Source organism: Pelobates fuscus, chromosome 2, assembly GCF_036172605.1.
Source record: "Pelobates fuscus isolate aPelFus1 chromosome 2, aPelFus1.pri, whole genome shotgun sequence".
NCBI classification, from domain to species: Eukaryota; Metazoa; Chordata; class Amphibia; order Anura; family Pelobatidae; genus Pelobates; species Pelobates fuscus.
In genome coordinates this window covers 150,467,451-150,485,188 of record NC_086318.1, presented here as the reverse complement: position 1 = coordinate 150,485,188, position 17,738 = coordinate 150,467,451, and the positions used below count along the sequence as shown (strand labels likewise).

Genomic DNA, 17,738 nt, shown 5'->3' with positions numbered 1-17,738 from the left:
CAGATATATAATATACAGCATATATGTATGTGCCTGGTGCCCTCTCCTTGTGATGCTGGCTGCTGGATCCCTATGACAGTATTACCGCACAGACTTTTTTCTGTTACTTCGGTGACAGCGGCACCAAGTGTTCACCAACCTCACTGCAGATAATGTGCTGTCCGGAGCAGGGCATGCAGGGAATTGTAGTTTTTGGGTGTAGTAGGAAGTAGGAAGTGTTTGTTTAGTGGGTTGGGCTGATTATGTTTTCTTACGTATGATGGAAAGAGTGCTTACCGGGTGAGGACATGGAGATCAGTGGCCTGCACCGGGAGGAGCCCATTTGGTGAGATTTGTAATTCACCTTATAATGGCTGTGGATAATGGTCTATAGGCTTTTCTTTATCACATATCCCAAAAGGGCAATAATTTGCACATGATCAGCAACTTACCTATACATGGCTATTGCTATATTGGGGAGACATTTAACTGATGGTTAGTGAGTTCCATTAAGAATCCTCATACAATCACCTGTGTGTATATTTAACATTAGACCACAGGTTATAATCTCACTAACAGGTGAGACCACGAGAAGTAGCTATATACCTGTATCTGATTGTTGGATACCCAGCTTAAATATAGGAAAAATAACAAGGGTCATATCAAAAAGTCATAAACGTTTTTGGTTTTTTTTTATACGTTTTGTTTTTGGCTAAAAAAAATAAAAATAAAAATGATGAGAACTCTAAAATTAAACTTCTAGATGTCTTTGGGTAGTGTGTGTATATTGCTCAGTGATTTTGTTTACAAAAGTTATAACTTTGAAATACTTTTCAACTCTGACATCAATATTAAATATTTGATAGAAGAACATGTATTTGTAATGTTTAGTCAGGTGTTAAAGTGACTTCTTGGATTCCCCGTGTTTGTACAAACTGCAGTATCAACTTATTTCATACTTCATGCTAATTTGTTAACTGATTAGGAGCCAATTATTTTTATGTTTCTTAAAACTATTGGCATAATTTCTAAGGTGAAAATCCAAAGTGAATTTAAGGTCATCCGCTCTGCTGACCTGCTCGCTACCCACGATTACGACCCGAACTTCCCCTTTATCTTTTAACTTTCTCTGTACCTCCTCTGTCTTCCTTTCTACTATACTCCTGTCACTTCTCCTTACTTCTCTTCCCATTCTCCATGGGACTAAAGCTATTCTTCGTTCACTCAACTGGCATTGAAACACATGTACAAGAAACAACAAAAAGAAAAACCCTTATAAGGTGAGTACAAAAACCTAACTTCGAATCACATATAATCTTAGCACAACTATAGTCAGGACCAACATACCCGTTGCCACCTAATTTGTGACTTCCAAAGCCTTATGTACGGCTGTTAATGCAATGTTACTTAGATTCAAAGCTCCAAAGATATCGCAATGTTCTGTATACAACTATTATCACGTAAGTGTGAACTATATTATTGTATTTGCTAACCTCGCTAAAACTAGCAAAAATAAAGAATTTAAAAAAAAAATGGATAACGTCAAAAAACTGCAATTTAACAAATCTGAAACCCCAGTGAATTTTATTTTAATATAACAAATATTATAATGCAGCACCTGCAGCTTGGCTTTCATTTTCAGATTAACATTCTAACAGGAGCAATAAGAGTATTTTATTACAATATGTTATATAGAAAACTGCAATGAAAAATTAAGGTTCCTTCATTTTCAAACATAAAAATAAATTTATGGTCAATATAGGTAAAGTGGAAAATTCACCAAGTGATTTATGCTTTCAATTCAGTTACTCTGGCCTTAAAGGACAGCAACACTCTTCCTGAGTACTGTTTGCTCAGCATCTTATAATTTATCTTTAAACATCCGCTTTGCTGTTTCGACATTCCAAGACTCGAACGCTGAAAGTTCTTTTCTGAAAATGGTAGTAATGAGAGTTCTCGAATTCTCCTTTTTAGTTAGCTAGGCATTAAGGAAATAAACTATATAGTGTTTTTTGCTTTTCTGGCTGCTAACAGTTTAAAGCTGTCCGCTAAGTAACTTCATACTAGCTTGATTATCTGGTTCTATGTGCAGAACTGTAATGAAATATACACACCCTGTTATTTGGATAATTACCATTTGAAGTGACAGCCATCTTGTTAGTAATGTGACCTGCCAGATTCATTTTACTAAAGGACTGAGTAAACCGTGCTTAATCGTGTTTTTGATGATCTTGTGCAGGCATAGGCAACCTTCCACACTACAGATGTTTTGGACTACACGTCCCATGATGCTTTGCCAGCATTATGGGTGTAATTATGGGAGATGTAGTCCAAAACATCTGGAGTGCCGAAGGTTGCCTACCCCTGATTAGTAGGATAACAAAGGAGAACTCTTAATGGTCAAAGTAACTGACGTTTGTTTAAGAAGAACCAGGGCCTTACAGGTTTTTTTTTTATTGCAGAGTTAAAATGCGTCTAGTGTCTGTCACTCAGACAGCCACTAGAGGTGCTTCTATAGAAATAGCAGAGTAAAACTCTGTGGTATCAGAGAGAGCATCTGACTAGCGCAGCGTTTTACCGCGCATGCACATTAGCTTCCTAATACTTTCCTATTGGAAAGCATTGGCTAAGATCATCGATGATCTTGGCAAAAGAGTTAGTGGCACAACGGAGACCAACATTGTGAGGGAGAAAAGGTAAGTAAATTCACCTTTTTAACCTTTGTGGGGCCCGGTCATCTAAGCGTTCCAATTTGCCCTATAGCATTAGGAATACACATTTGTATTCCTACAATTCTAGTGTTCATTCAGTTTGCTAATTTGGAGTTTTGTAAAAAAAAAAAAAAAAAATTAAATTGAATTTCAAATTATAGGCCCCAGTAACCAGATTGGAAAATTATTCAAGTTTGTTATGTTTTCATTTTGGCTTTTTTGGCCTAAATTTGTAAATTCACTTTGAATGATTGACAGTTCACATGTGGGTGAATAATTTTGTCAATATTCTCTCAGGGTTAGTTACCATTTTCAGATTGATGGGAATTAATCAGGAATGTTATATTTTAGGCTAAAATAGCTGTTGAAGAATGTTTCTAATCTCTTGCTTTGGCCTAAAGTTTTTAAAATTCACTGCTGAATTCCCAGCAAGTCATGATTTAGTGAATAACCCTGTTGAAATTTAGACTGAGACACAGTGGCTTGATGTCATACTGATCCCAAAATAAACATGATGCTCCCTCCACAAGGCCTTTCCCTTGACACCTACCTAACTCCATGGATCCACCAATGGCTCCTTCTTTAGTTCAAATAGTAACTGTATTGTAGTTCCCAGAAATTGCCTCTTTAAAAGGTTACACCATGTACCATGACAACTTCAGTGACACTCTCAGCAAATGAATGGCAATGTGTTTGGCTTCTGCAGAAGCCAGATGAACGTGACCAGAGCTGCAAAAAGCCTCTGCTCCCAGCAAGGACCCAGATTAGAGGTTAAACCTTTGCAAAATGGTTTCCCGTTACTGGAAACCGGGCCAGGGTTCTCCTTGCAGCATAACCATTACAGCAGTCTGTAGTGGTTATGATACTTGGAGTAGCCCTGCAAGACATAGTCACCACCTCTATCCAACTCTGTGTTTCCCCATGTTACCCTCTCCCCCTCCCTGTATACTGTTACTATATTTATCTAACACCAGTCACATAACACTCACATTTAGAGTTCCACTGTTCCCTGCCAAATAGTATTGTAATTTATATCCTCATAACATACAACTTCCAATTTTATTTTAACAAAAACCACCCCTCTTTTGCATCCCATTAAAAATCCCCATCTCATGTAATTTTCGATTTGGACCTACTTTTTAGACATTGGTTACTATTTTAAGGTTAGGTATTGACTCAATACTGTATGGTTATGTAAAAATACAAATAAATTATGACTAACGCGTAACAAGCAAGGGTCAAGCAAGGCTGTACTCAATCATTTCACAACCACAATGCATTAACACTAAAATAATCATTAGATTTTCGTCCTTCTTTGAACAATGATTGCAAGATTTGTTACTAAGAAGTGTTTTACAAGTCATTTTATTTGTTTGTTATGTGTCATTTGCAATAAAATAAATGGAAACATTGATGGCATGGGCAACAATTACTCCATCTTGTGTTTCTATAACCATGGCTATATTTTGTTCCTTAAGGACCAAACTTCTGGAATAAAAGGGAATCATGACATGTCACACATCATGTGTCCTTAAGGGGTTAAAGGAACACTGTAAGCACCCAGACCACGTCAACTCATTGAAGTGGTCTGGGTACAGTGTCCCTATTGCCCTTAATGCTGCAATGTTAAACATTGTAGTTCCAGAGAAATCGCAACACTACCTCCAGTGGATGTCTACCAGACAGCCACTAGAGGGCTTCCTGGATTGTAATAGACCTTTGGTCTGATATCTGACGCTGGACGTCCTCACGCTGTGCATGAGGACATCCAGCGTCAGATTTTTTTGTTCCCATAGAAAAGCATTGATTCAGTGATAACCTATAGGGAGGTCTCCAGCGCGCGCTTGTCGCGGGATGGAGGAGGGGGTGGAGGGTTGACACAGTGTCAAGGGACATTTTTACCTGGTAGAGGAGGTGGGGGAGGGGGGAGAGCGGCAGGGCAATCTATTGTGCCAGGAATACCGCTGGAATACAGCTGTGCTTCAAAGAAGAGGGGAATTAAAGGAACACTCTAAGTATCATAACCACTACATCAGCTGGTTCCATGAGTGTGGTGACGCACTCCAAAGGTTAGTAGAAGACTAGTTGTAAACAGTTTGACCGCTTACCCTTGTTACCTCCTCGTCTACTGCCAGAAGCTGTAGCATTGAGGTAAGTCAGCATTTATCTGATGCTCTCAGCCAATAAGACAACTAAAGAGGGCTGTAGTGGTTATGGTGTTTGGAGTGTTCCTTTAAATGTTAACCCAGGGATTAGACGTCATAGTTAACTTACAGTACTTTAAACTACACTCATAACCTGCTAATGGTGCATTACACAATGGTGCTGAATACCTTTCTCTGACTGACTAATCAATGGAAATTCCTTGTTTAATCATTTAAAGTGCCAGAAGAAAAAAGATCTGCAATATATGTCTTTATTTGATTAGGTCTCTTTTTGTACAACTACATTCTTTCAGTGTTTATTTGCCAATGGTATGTTTAGAAAAGTAAAAAAAAAAAAAAAAACGTTCAGCATGCTGAGTGTAAATAGCAAGTCTGTAGACACTGTAAATCCTTTCATGTTCCTGGGCTACTTATTATTCCGGTCTGAAAATAAAATGTATTTTCCCCCATGAGAAATAAAGATTAAACTGTGCATTAATGTTTAACATGGTGCTATGGGAAGTAACATTAATAATAATAATAATAATAATATATGTTTTTGTTTGTTACTTTATGTGTGTTTTTCGTTTTGTTTTTTTCTTCACACTTGTTTTTTGATTTTGGGACTGAATCATATCTTATTTGAAAAGGGACATGCATCACTTTGAGAGGCAACGGTCTCATTCAAAAGTTCTAGCTTTGAAGTAGACAGTTGCCTCACTCTGCAGGCTGAAAAAAAGGTAGTAAATGTGACCGGTCAGTGTGATTCAGGCAGAGCAGGCTACAGTATTGGGTTTCTTTATTTTGCTGCTGCGCAATGATGCACTGTTTCAGTCTCGTGTGAAACTCAGATGGGTGTGTAAAAGAAGGCAGGGGAGGCTAAAGGAATGCTCCTAGCTGAGAGGCGTGCCCAATATTGCAATCTGACCAAGTTTGTAGTAAGTTTATACATTTTTACTACATACTTTTGAAAGTTTTTCTTGCTTTATTTTTGTTTGAATATTTGTTTTGAAGTGTTTGATTTCTGATTTTAAATAATTGTCAAGTGATGCATGTCCCTTTTAATGTCACTGTTCTTTGAGGAAAGAATCAAAATACATTAAAGGATTACTCTAACACTCGATTTTGGTTGGACTCACTCTTTCTGCAGCGGTCTGCTGTCCCCCCAAATGTAATAATAAATAATTAAGAGACCCTTAACTCTGTTCTGTTGCTGCGTCCAAGTTCTCCTTTCCTCGCCAGAGGAGAATGGAGAACAGAGTTGGCATTGAGTAATGGATAAACCTTACTGAGGTGGTCCCCCTATTGTAAAGATATGCTAAAACTTCCATTTAAGTGCCAAGGCCAAATTCTTCTTTAAGACCTCTACTCCTCGGTTAAAGTTGCTCCCTATCGTCATGGAGATTACACAGAGGAGTGAGCAAAGGGGGAAGGGGGGGGAGGGGGAGGGGTAGAGTAGCCACCATTGAGTGTCTGGCTTCAGGATGCTGTGCATGCTGATGTTAGATGGCAATTTTGTACATAATTGACATTAGCCAACCCTCAACTAAGGGGGTAATCTCTGTATGTACATTTCGTAGCAAAACTCTGCACTCACAGACTACTGGCACCAGTGAAGTGGTCATGGTACATAGAGTAACTGTTAAAATAAAACAAAAGATCGTGGTTAGAACAATTAGATCCCAAAATCTCCCTGGGCGGTTGTGGAAGTAGAATCTAACACTGATACAGTAAACTTACTTAAAAATAAGTAAAGAGGGAGGACCTCATCATTAATTTACTAAAATATTCAAAACACATAAATGGTCATGAAGATTCAGCACAAAGTCTTTTAAAACCCGTTTCATAAATATTCTTTTTAGTTTATTTGAACACCGTTTAATTTATCAGTTTTTTTTTTTTCTCCCCTATTTTACAGCTGTCCTCACTTGTTGGTGTTATTCATATGTTCAATGCAAAGCTTAGCTCTGGGGGGAAAGTTATTACCAAAAAGTACACACCGATTTTGCTCATTATATTATTCTCTCTTTATGGTTTCACTTCCACATGTTCTGCTTGAATACACTGAGATTGAGATTTATTCTGTTGATACAGTTGGTGCCAGGTGTTAACAGGAGGAGTTAAATTATAATTAAACCCCAAAACCCAGACTCTTAATGCTCAGTTCAGCAGTAATTAATATCACAGTAATACTGCCAATGTCAAGTTGTGTCATGCAACATAGCCTAAATTAGAATCGCAAGGACTAAAATTGTGACTTGGCTGCAGTGTCAGCAAAGTTGTTATCATCTTTCCTGTTCTTGTCTGTTTTATTTTCCCCATCCACTGAGAAATTCACGGCTGTATATCTGACCATTGCAGGGCTGAACACTGGAGACTTCTGGACAATCTTAAAACCACAGTGGAAGGGTTGGTGTCTGGTAACAGCCGCAATGTGTGGTCAAAATATGGCGGCCTGCAGAGGCTCTGTCGGGATATGAGCAGCATTCTTCAGCATGGCCTAATCAACGACCAGGTACTAATATTATCACTGTCTGCAGCATTGTTATAATGAGACCATCAGGAATTAGTAGGTATAGAGTATACATGTATATGGAGGCAGGATGTTCAAATATGAGTGATATGTTTCCTTCCATAGTGTTAAAATTTTGAACATTTCAGTTAAAATTTAGGAGACCTCTCCTTCCTGTGTTTGTATCATAAATTGCTATTTCCTCTAGTGAAAGGCTGGAGTGACTGATTGCAGGCTTCTTAAAGTACTTTTAATGTCTACATTCGGCACTCTAGATGTTGTGGGACTACATTTCCCCTAATGCTTTGTCAGCGTTATGGGTGTTTGGAGCATTATTTGACATGTAGTCTACATCATCTGAAGTGCCGACCTACCCCTGGTCTAATAGATGGTGATGCTATGTTTAGACTTCCAATTCACAGGTTCAGAGTACTCTATTGGCTGCGTTAGGCTACATTTTTCATATCCCCCTGCCCTAGATTAAATGAGAGAAGACCATGGTATATCCTTCAGTATTGCATTTTTCTACGGCTTTCTAATGAATTGGGGAAATGTTTTCACTCCGTAAATACATAATCATACCAATATAGTGTATATACCTCACGTTGCCAATAATCTTATTTTTTATTGTCCTCATGCTGTCTGTTACTTGTTAAAATTAAATCAAACAAGAAGAACGTTACTTGATCGGATTATCACCTGCATGTGATGATGCACATATTGAGTTTTCTCCACACGGGATTTTCCCCCCTAAATTGCAGTAGTGTAAGAACTGCAGAAATTCTGATGATTATGCACGAATTTATTGAATCCGTAATGCAACGGTAATAAAGCGTAAAATAAGAAGAATGGCAGCATAGCACAGTTCTTTTTGTTTCCGAGGCTCCTCAGTAAGAAAGGGGAACAGTCTGGATAGAGAGGTAAGAAGCTCATTTAAAGGAAAAGAGAGCCAGAGAAACTGAAGCCAAGTAATTTTTTACAGGAGTATAAAGAATGGAATCAATACCTAAAAGTAGGAAGAGATAGGTTTGAATAAGCATGGCATGGTCTATCCAGAGACTACTCTGTATTAATAATTTGGTATGGGGGGGGGGGGGTGGGTTATCTTTTTGTTTTTAGCTCTACAGAGCCTTATAACTATATAGGGTAGCAGCCAACCAATCTTTTTCCAGAGCTGATACCAATTATCGGACGCATTTAAAGAGTTGAAAAAAGTAACACAATTTCTATACAAATCTGTCATTAACCGAACATGCTGACAGCAAACACACTCCGATTACTCTCAGGCAGCCAGTGCATACTGGGATCAGTAAGATCTTAGCGTGTACAGTGCTGTTACTAAAAGGAGTGTGATTGCTGACAGCATTCACACTCCTATTACCCTGTCAGTAAGCCACGTTCCGTGCTTGGTAGATTACTATTTACAAATTAAATAGTACACACATTAAAGGTTGGTTAACTTAAAAAATAATGAACTATACTCTACTAACTATAATTGACATAATTTCCTTCTAAACTGCCTGGGCATCATAGAGACAATAGAAACAATGATTAAATCAGTGGCCCTTTTTGCCCCTTTCTTGACAACCGGGTTAATTTATACTTATTCCCTAGACAATGAATCCGATAACAAGAAGATAAATATAATATAGAAATTCCAAAATATCACCATTCTATTGTATAGAAAATTAAACATTGCACTTTAATTCGATCAAAATTCTAAAGGATTTTGAGTTTCAGGGAAGGCGCCATGGTTGGCGCATTAGTATTATAAATGAAGCAGCAATGGTGATTATGCAGTCCCTAGAGAAGATTTGTGATTTTACATACCAGGAAAACGATATAATGTGGTCTGCAAAGATAGTGAAAAGGCAGCATGACAGAGAGCCCTGCTTAGAGCAGTTGGATGGGCAGAGTAGTATGAGCAAAGAGTGCAATATTGGTGAATACATAAAGTGTTTGAATATAAGCTGTACAGATAAATGCTATTATTCTTGGAAATGTCTTATTTTCCAGTAATACATTATTGAAAACAGTATATTTGATGCTAATTGATCAGTAGGAGACACCTTCTATCAAAAATTAACAGGGCTGCCTGTAACACCATCAATTCACACAGAGCTAGTGGGTTCAAACGTGATAGGAGAATTCTAAAAAGCTCCTTTTTCACCATGAATCATAATGAAACGGTAACACTGTGCCCTTGTATATAAAACTCATGCAGTAGACGTTTTATAAGAAATGTCATAAAAACCTTGCTTTGTCAATCTAGTACAACATCATTTAAACCCAACCTTAAATGTGGGTTTGTGCAGGAGGAGATGGCAAATATAAAGTGTTGTAGTACTGTAATCCTAAAATTTGATTTGCCACTTCCTAGTAGTCCAATGTCTCTGTGTAGATTGCCAGAATGCAGAATATCGGCTAGTTTTATTGACCGAACCAATAATTGATCGATCACTAATATAGAGTATTAAAAACCGTTTGTTAGTGTGATTGGGGAAAACCTGAATAGATATTTTGGTCCAGTAAGTCAGTTCATGGATTTGGAAGTGGTCAATTTTAAAAAAATAAGTAGACAACCGACCAACTTTCAGGCCATTTGAATCTGCTCAAACCTCCACCACTTACTAACATGTGGCTGCGTCTTCACAGCCACTCGAGGAAGTACCAAAGTAGGCAACATTTAATAGCCTAGAGCAGGAATAGGCAACCTTCGGCACTGCAGATGTTGTGGACTACATCCCCCATAATGCTCTTACACCTATAATGCTGGCAAAGAATCATGGGAGGTGTAGTCCAAAACATCTGGAGTGCCGAAGGTTGCCTCTGCCTGGCTAGAGCCTGCAATAGCCTGCTGTGTATGATTAAAGTTCAACTAACAGAGTAGTAGATAAGGCTGTCTAAATCACAGCCTGGAGAGAAGTGGCTAGGGCTGTATAAACAGAAATAAAAGTGATTTATCTTCTAAGTAGTCAGATTAGACTATGCATGATCTACATAGTAAACTGCTTCATTAAGTTACAGTTGTTTTGATGCTTAGAACATCCATTTCCCTTTTTTCAGTTGTGTGGCTACAGTGTTTGATTAATAACTCTCTCCTACCTGGATTCATAAAATCGTGATCCAGGAAAATCTTGAATCTAATAAACAATCTTTCCATCTTGTCAACTGTTGTGTTTCTAATCTACATGATTATGTTAATCTGTTCCATATTGCCTCTGAAATGCAGAGTTCTGTAAATCCTGTTTTGTTCTTCTGGCAGGTTTATTGTAAGCAGCAGGACTACTGGAATTTTGTTAAGAGCAGTCAGCGAATCGGGCCAAATCTTTCTCCCCAAGTGGAACAGGTAGGCCCATGTACTGGGTAAACACAGAACTTTAAAGAACTGTCACTTTCCCAATTTTGGCTAAATATAAGTAACTGGTTGTCTTAGTTTATTTCATTTTTTTTTTCTTGTTCTTAATAGATTACTTTTAGTTTACACGTTTTGGTAGACAACGTATGTAAATTAATTCATTCTGTAGTGCCATGTGTACAGAAATGTATTATTAGGACATGTCATTGTGACAATTTTTTATTTTTTTTTGAAGTCCGCAAACAAAAAATACAAACCAAAATAAAGCAAGAAAAACCTTAAAGTATGTCATAGACATTTATAAAATTACTATAAATTTGGTCAGATGCATCATTGGGCACGCCTCTTTGCTAAGGGCGTTTCTTCAGCCTAGTAGTAGTAATAGCAGTAATAATAATTAATAATGTTGTTGTTATTGTTATCGTCAAAGTCAGTTTGAATCTAGTTGGTTTCCAATTCTGTCCAGGTGTTTATATCTTATCTGATTTTATAACATTCGTTTATTCGAGTTTAGAAGTTCACAAGGCCAATTTGACGCTGCCAGGAGTCAGTCTTGCAACTTGAGATACTGCTGGAGCTCTATCCCCTGAGCTAGCTCACTAAGATTATATTCTGAGAACTTCATAATCATACAATTGAGAGTTATAAAAAATGAGTTTTTTTTGGCTAGCAAGGATTTTTTTTAAAATGTTTTTTATATCCTCGATTTGAAGATGTCAAAGTATTGTCCACTTCATTTTCTTCTGTCTGAACTTTGCTGTGATATTTTGTCTAGTTCCTGCTCTTCTGTGAAAACAGTCAGAGAAATGGTGATGGTACCAGAGAGGAGAATGGCAAGCTCTGGCTGCAGCACAGCCTTCAGTTCCATTGTCTATCTGCTCAGCTAAAAGCCCTTCTCGGGAATAGGCAGTACACCCGGACATTCTACTCAGGTAATGCTGGTCTGTGTGTAGAAAACAAATGGACCTTCATAAGCTAGGCCAACAAAAGTACATGTCTTGCATTGTGCATTATTCAGCTACAGCTGTACAGCAAAAAAACAAAAACACTATCCTTCAATGGAAATGACCTCTTCGTAAGTGCTTAGACCGTTTTATAAGCTAGCTTTAGGAGGCTGTGCACATTGAATTGAAAATTATAAAGCACTATCGTTCATATTAACCAGCTGTGCTTTATCACTTTTTTTTTTTTTCTTAAAAAATAAATTCACAAAGATGTAAATAAGTAAATCACCCTATACAACGAGAAATACAAACTTGGCCACAAAAATTACATTAGGATGAGATACTGAAGGTATTGCATGTGAATTGAGCTATTCATAGATGCCATTGAAATCTGACCAGCAGTAGAGCATTTTTTGTTTATGAAGAATGTGCCGTCTTCTCTATATCTGACTTTATCCTGTGTTATCAACAGATTCTGCCTTCTTGTTGAGTGAGACTCACGTCACAGCAATGTTCCAGTGTCTGGAGGCTGTAGAACAGAATGACCCCAGGTTGTTGGCCCAGATAGATACATCTGTGGTAAGACCCCTGGTTTCTTCCTTGCTCTTTACAACAAAAGAAACGTCTTCAGGATATATAAAAAATGCACACTTTGTTTTGTTTGTTTTGTTAAAGTAATATTCATTGCATACAAAGTGAGATACAACAGACTTGCTTCAAAGCATGCTCCATAAATATAATGTCAGATGCAGTGGGAAAAAAGATAAAATAAGGCTTAACATACCATAAGTCAAAAATTCTTCTTATTCTTAAAATAACACTCTCATGCGGCTGCAGTATCACTGCTCAATTTTCTGCCATTTAGGAGTTAAATCACTTTGTTTATGTAGCCTTAGCCACACCTCCTGTGCATTTGCTAACCTTCCTACACCCTTCCTGTAAGAAGAGGGCTACATTTTTTAAATGTTCGTTCTTTTACATGATGTGTAGTAGAGAATTTTGTAATTTCTGCTCTGTTAATAACTTGCTAGAGCCTGCAGGATCCTCAGGTGTGTGATAGCTCAATTAACAGAGCAGGAGTTAAGTAAACACATTGTGCTGTAAGATCTGGTTGAAATTATACAGTTTATTTCATGTTGGCTGTTTGAGTCTCGGCCAGAGGAGGTGTTACTAGGGCTGCATAGACAGAACGAAAAATTATTTAACTCCTAAATTTGGTGCTTAGAGTATAGCTATAGTAATAATCAAATACAGATTATCTATCTATCTATCGTATAGGATTGATATGTATGTATTAACAACATCCTCTCAGTTTAACTTTTAAACAATTGCTCCTTGAAGGAACACTACAGTGTCAGCAATACAAACCTGTATTGCATAAATAAATCTTTAGGTTACTTGCCCCCACTCTGTGCAGTTAAAAGGTGAGTTTACTCACCTTTTCTACCTCGCCCATGCTGGCCTTGTCTTCATGGCTGAGATCATCAATCTTTGTGATCTGAGCCAATCCAATGCTTTCCCACAGGAAAGCATTGGGAGGTTATTGAGCATGTACGGAAAAACACTATACTGCAACAATCAGGATCTCTTAAAAGAGATGCATTGAGATGCTTAACGTGGTGCTGCACATTGTGCAGCACTGAGATAGGAAGTACCTCTAGTGGCGGAGTGACTGCCACTAGAGGTTTTACTAGGCAGCAATGTAAACACTGCCTTTACATTGACAGCATTTTCATTGCTCAGCCTGAAGGGACATGCCACGGACACCAGAGCCACTACATTAAGCTCTAATGGGTCTGGTTATTATAGTATCCCTTTAGGTGAGGTGCAGAAAAAGAAAGAAAGGAAGCTGCAAAAAGTCTACAGAATATAGGAAAGAATAGAGAAGAAAATAGACGCTAATCAGATCGAGAAAGCAGAAATTCATATATACTACACTTTAAAAATGTTTTTTTTTTTTTTTTTTTTTTTAAATTAAAGTAGATTAAACCTCCTATACATCGGCATGTTAAATTAATATAGAAATTAATAGCTTATGTGTAGGTCACCGACAACTTCTGCAACAGCTATAGAATTAACAAACAAAACACACTTACCGCAAATATCTAGCATGTTCTACCATGCGATTTGCTCACTGGTCTATACTGTATTTTGTAATGTTAAAATACTTCAATTAAACATATTCCTGGGATAAAATAAAGAAAAAGATTATGTAAAAAACCCACACAACTTTGCGCTATAAACTACTGCAATAAATTTAGCTAAAAAAAATATCATTTCATACATATCATTTTTATTTTCCAAAGTAACGTGTAACGAGTACAGATAAAAACAAATTTACATCCATGACACCTATATTTATTTTCCTTCCTTTTTTTTACTAGATTGCTGGCAAAAGAGACTTCACAATTTCAAGGAAGAGTTTGAACCTTCCAACTCTGTCCATATCCCCTTGTATTCCATACACCGATAACCTTCATCGCTCTCTGAATAATGGTTCCAGCAGTCTTCCGTCTGCTGGTAAGTTTGCGAAGGGTGTGACTGCCAGACTGTGTGACTGCAAATTGGCATTTGTCACCAAATTGTTTTACGAGCACAGTAGTCATTTACAATAAATAGACTCTGAAATGCAGGCAAGTACCTTATGACCTATGTATCACCATTTATTTAAGCTACAATATACATGTAATTGACAGATTGCTTCAAATGTGTTTAAATTTGAATGGATCTTTCTTATCCATAGACGATTGATGCAACTTGTTTAAAGTTGTTACTGCCTTGTGTACCACAATGTACATTAGCCCATTTTTATGTGTATATAAAGTGTAGATCTCTGTATTTCTGTATTCTGTATTCTGTCTCTTGTCCTAGTGCTGTATTATTTTCCACACATCATATAATGGATCTCTTCTCCCAAACTTTCATAATCTGCTTTTTCAGAGACACCCCTTCAACCATGGCTATTAAAAATAGTATAATGTTTACCTGTTTATCTACAGGATGGTTGTATGCATTTAAATCCATATTCATTTGAAAAATACTAACCTGTTTGTTTGTTTAGATTTTCTGCCCAGCTTAACAGATCAGCAAAACAACCTCAATAAAGTCTGCTTGTCATTGCCTGAGAATGAGTCCATGATACTTCCAGCATCTTCCTCTTGTGACTTGTCACCACGGGAGCCATTTTCCCCTATCAGTGAAATGAGTGTCAGCACCCTGACTAGTCACAGTGGGGAAGCCGGCAGCCAGGAAGACCCACCAAGTGAAACAGATGATGGTCCTGAATACTTGGCTATCGGAAACATGAGCCGAAGAGCATCTAACAGTAGCAGTGGCTCAAACTTGTTCCCCAGCAGCTCTCAGAAGCCTGATGCCACATGTCCCATTTCTCCCACCTCTTCTCTTCTAACAGTACCTCGCCGCTCAAGTTTTTCTGAAGGACAAACCTGTAATGGGTCAAGTCACACCAAAAAGAGCCACATGCGATCACACTCTGATACTAATGTTGGCATGGGGAAACTTCAAGGTAAAAACTTGGATTATGCTCAAAATAATTTTTCTCTTTACATGTTCTTGTGCTGTAAATTTATCCACACTGTATAATTTTAACCCCTTAAGGACACATGACATGTGTGACATGTCATGATTCCCTTTTATTCCAGAAGTTTGGTCCTTAAGGGGTTAAGTAACTACTGAAACAATGTTACTTAAAAAAGGTGCTTGTCAGTACTTAGCGAATTTTCACAGATCGACTTGGAAGACTTTGTAACTGAGCTAGCCCCCTGATTCTTATGAGAGTCCATGAGAGTAGTATTCTAAAGCAGTTTTTTAGGCTGCCTTTTTTGCCTCTCCAGTACTCTATCTTTGGCAGTGAACTCCTAGAAACTAAGAAACCGATGGCTATCCTATGGCACACTAACTGTGAAATGTGGACAGTAGTCACTAATATAAATGCCAGTATTTTCCATTACCCAAACTGAATCTTGTATATTCTGACATTTTTGATTCTTCGGAATTTCCAACACTGTCAAAAAAAGATTTACATAAATACTCTATCTTTATGAAAAGCTCCAGTAACAGAGCCGCTTTAAGAGTAATTCTTGTGGGGCTGCTTTCTTAAAATAAAACAATTAACAACGTCCATTGGTCTCCTTGGCAATTTTGTTGAATGTTGAGCCTTTCCCCCAAAATTGCTATTACACATTCTCCCTCCAATGTGTTCTTTATTTTGCAGATTGGAGTTTCTTGATACACTATGCAGCTAAACCTACACTTTTTTTTTTTGAAATTTTATATTGACAATGAGTTCCTCTTTAATTTTATGCTTTATAATACTAAAATGGAATGTGGCATCATTTAAATAGTACGCCATGGCATTCTGGGAATTACAATGTGTATGCTCTGGGATTGTTAATATGTGTGAATTATATTGTTATATTTTGAAGAACTTTATTTTGCGACGATGTAAGCTTGCTTATACTCCATGATCGTATCTGGATTCTGAGCCATGTTGCACCTACAGATGTAAACACTGCTATACTGTATAGATCAATGACGGTAACCACGAGACTCCGGATATTTCAAAGCTCAATTTTCTGTAACACTCAGTTACAATATGTTGTAGGTCAGAAACACCTTGGGTGCTAGAATTGGCAATTATTGGTATAGATCTGTATCACAGGAGACAAGGAAGGTGTTCTTTCACAAGCTTAGCTGGTTTATGGCTTAGTTAATCTAGAACTCTGTAGATGTGCTGTTTTTTTGTTTTTTTTAAATGTCTGTCTGACTCAGAAAATTGCAAGTGAAACCCTAGTAGCATTTTTGTTGTTTATTATTGGAGTAACCTGAACATTTCAAACTGTTTTAAGACAGGCTTGTTCTTGCAAGCCATTACACTTACAGTACATTGAGGTACCTTGGGGATATAAGCATATCCGGTCTGGCTGGGTTCCCATTGCTAACTTGTAGATAACATTTTTCCTGTAACATATTTCTTGCTTTAACTCCCTGACTGCTTGCACTAGGAGGTGGCCGGAATATAACCATAATTATGGAAGATCCTGTGGCAGGTCCGGCTTTTTGTACAACGCACTGATCCCTTGCAGAAGCACTGGTGTGATGTTATATAAACAAGCGTTATATATATTGCCTCCATTCATTTTAATTAAGCCCATGAAAATATTGGGTGAAGTAAGTAGATTATGGATGAAGTAGCAATCAATACAAAATGTTAACTAAAGTTCCCAGTTATTTTAAATTGTGTTCTGCAAAACATATTGCTGAACTGAATGATGTTGACCCATCATGTCACATCAATATTTTTGCTTGGTTGCATTGGTTGTTTTAGTATTCAAGCCTGCAGCCAAAATATTGCTCTGTTTAACACCAGTGCTTCTGTCTGTCATGCAGTCTTTGAATGTTGCATGTGCATTTATATCATTGTCCTGGGTTGGTCTTTCCCCTTTACCTTCCATTCGACTTTCCTTCGTCTTTCCTTCGTCTTTCCTTCGTCTTTCCTTCGTCTTTCCTTCGTCTTTCCTTCGTCTTTCCTTCGTCTTTCCTTCGTCTTTCCTTCGTCTTTCCTTCGTCTTTCCTTCGTCTTTCCTTCGTCTTTCCTTCGTCTTTCCTTCGTCTTTCCTTCGTCTTTCCTTCGTCTTTCCTTCGTCTTTCCTTCGTCTTTCCTTCGTCTTTCCTTCGTCTTTCCTTCGTCTTTCCTTCGTCTTTCCTTCGTCTTTCCTTCGTCTTTCCTTCGTCTTTCCTTCGTCTTTCCTTCGTCTTTCCTTCGTCTTTCCCTCGTCTTTCCCTCGTCTTTCCCTCGTCTTTCCCTCGTCTTTCCCTCGTCTTTCCCTCGTCTTTCCCTCGTCTTTCCCTCGTCTTTCCCTCGTCTTTCCCTCGTCTTTCCCTCGTCTTTCCCTCGTCTTTCCCTCGTCTTTCCCATTTTACCTATTCCATTTCACCCTGTACTGGATGTTTTGAACACTTTTAAAGTTTGGCTCATAAGTATTTTCCTAAACTTGCTATACTGTAGTGTGGACTAATTACGTTTATGTGCCACAAATCATGGATTGAGAAGTAGAGAGCATCTCCGTC

At 37.8% G+C, this 17,738-nt stretch overlaps 1 protein-coding gene across 4 annotated transcripts in view; it reads left to right on the top strand.

Moving 5' to 3' along the window:
* Positions 1-241: 241 nt before the first annotated feature.
* The window catches only part of RUBCN (rubicon autophagy regulator), a 38,660-nt gene continuing 21,163 nt past the window's right edge, over positions 242-17,738 (top strand). For 2 of the 4 annotated variants that reach the window (XM_063442822.1, XM_063442820.1), the window contains exons 1-8: positions 242-325; positions 7,196-7,349; positions 10,612-10,695; positions 11,480-11,636; positions 12,121-12,227; positions 14,033-14,168; positions 14,710-15,174; positions 16,673-16,717. In XM_063442822.1, the coding sequence (XP_063298892.1) occupies positions 288-325; positions 7,196-7,349; positions 10,612-10,695; positions 11,480-11,636; positions 12,121-12,227; positions 14,033-14,168; positions 14,710-15,174; positions 16,673-16,717 (1,186 nt within the window). In that variant the 5' untranslated portion in view covers positions 242-287. The remainder of the gene's footprint in view (positions 326-7,195; positions 7,350-10,611; positions 10,696-11,479; positions 11,637-12,120; positions 12,228-14,032; positions 14,169-14,709; positions 15,175-16,672; positions 16,718-17,738) is intronic. The other 2 variants (XM_063442823.1, XM_063442821.1) reach the window with 1 other exon arrangement.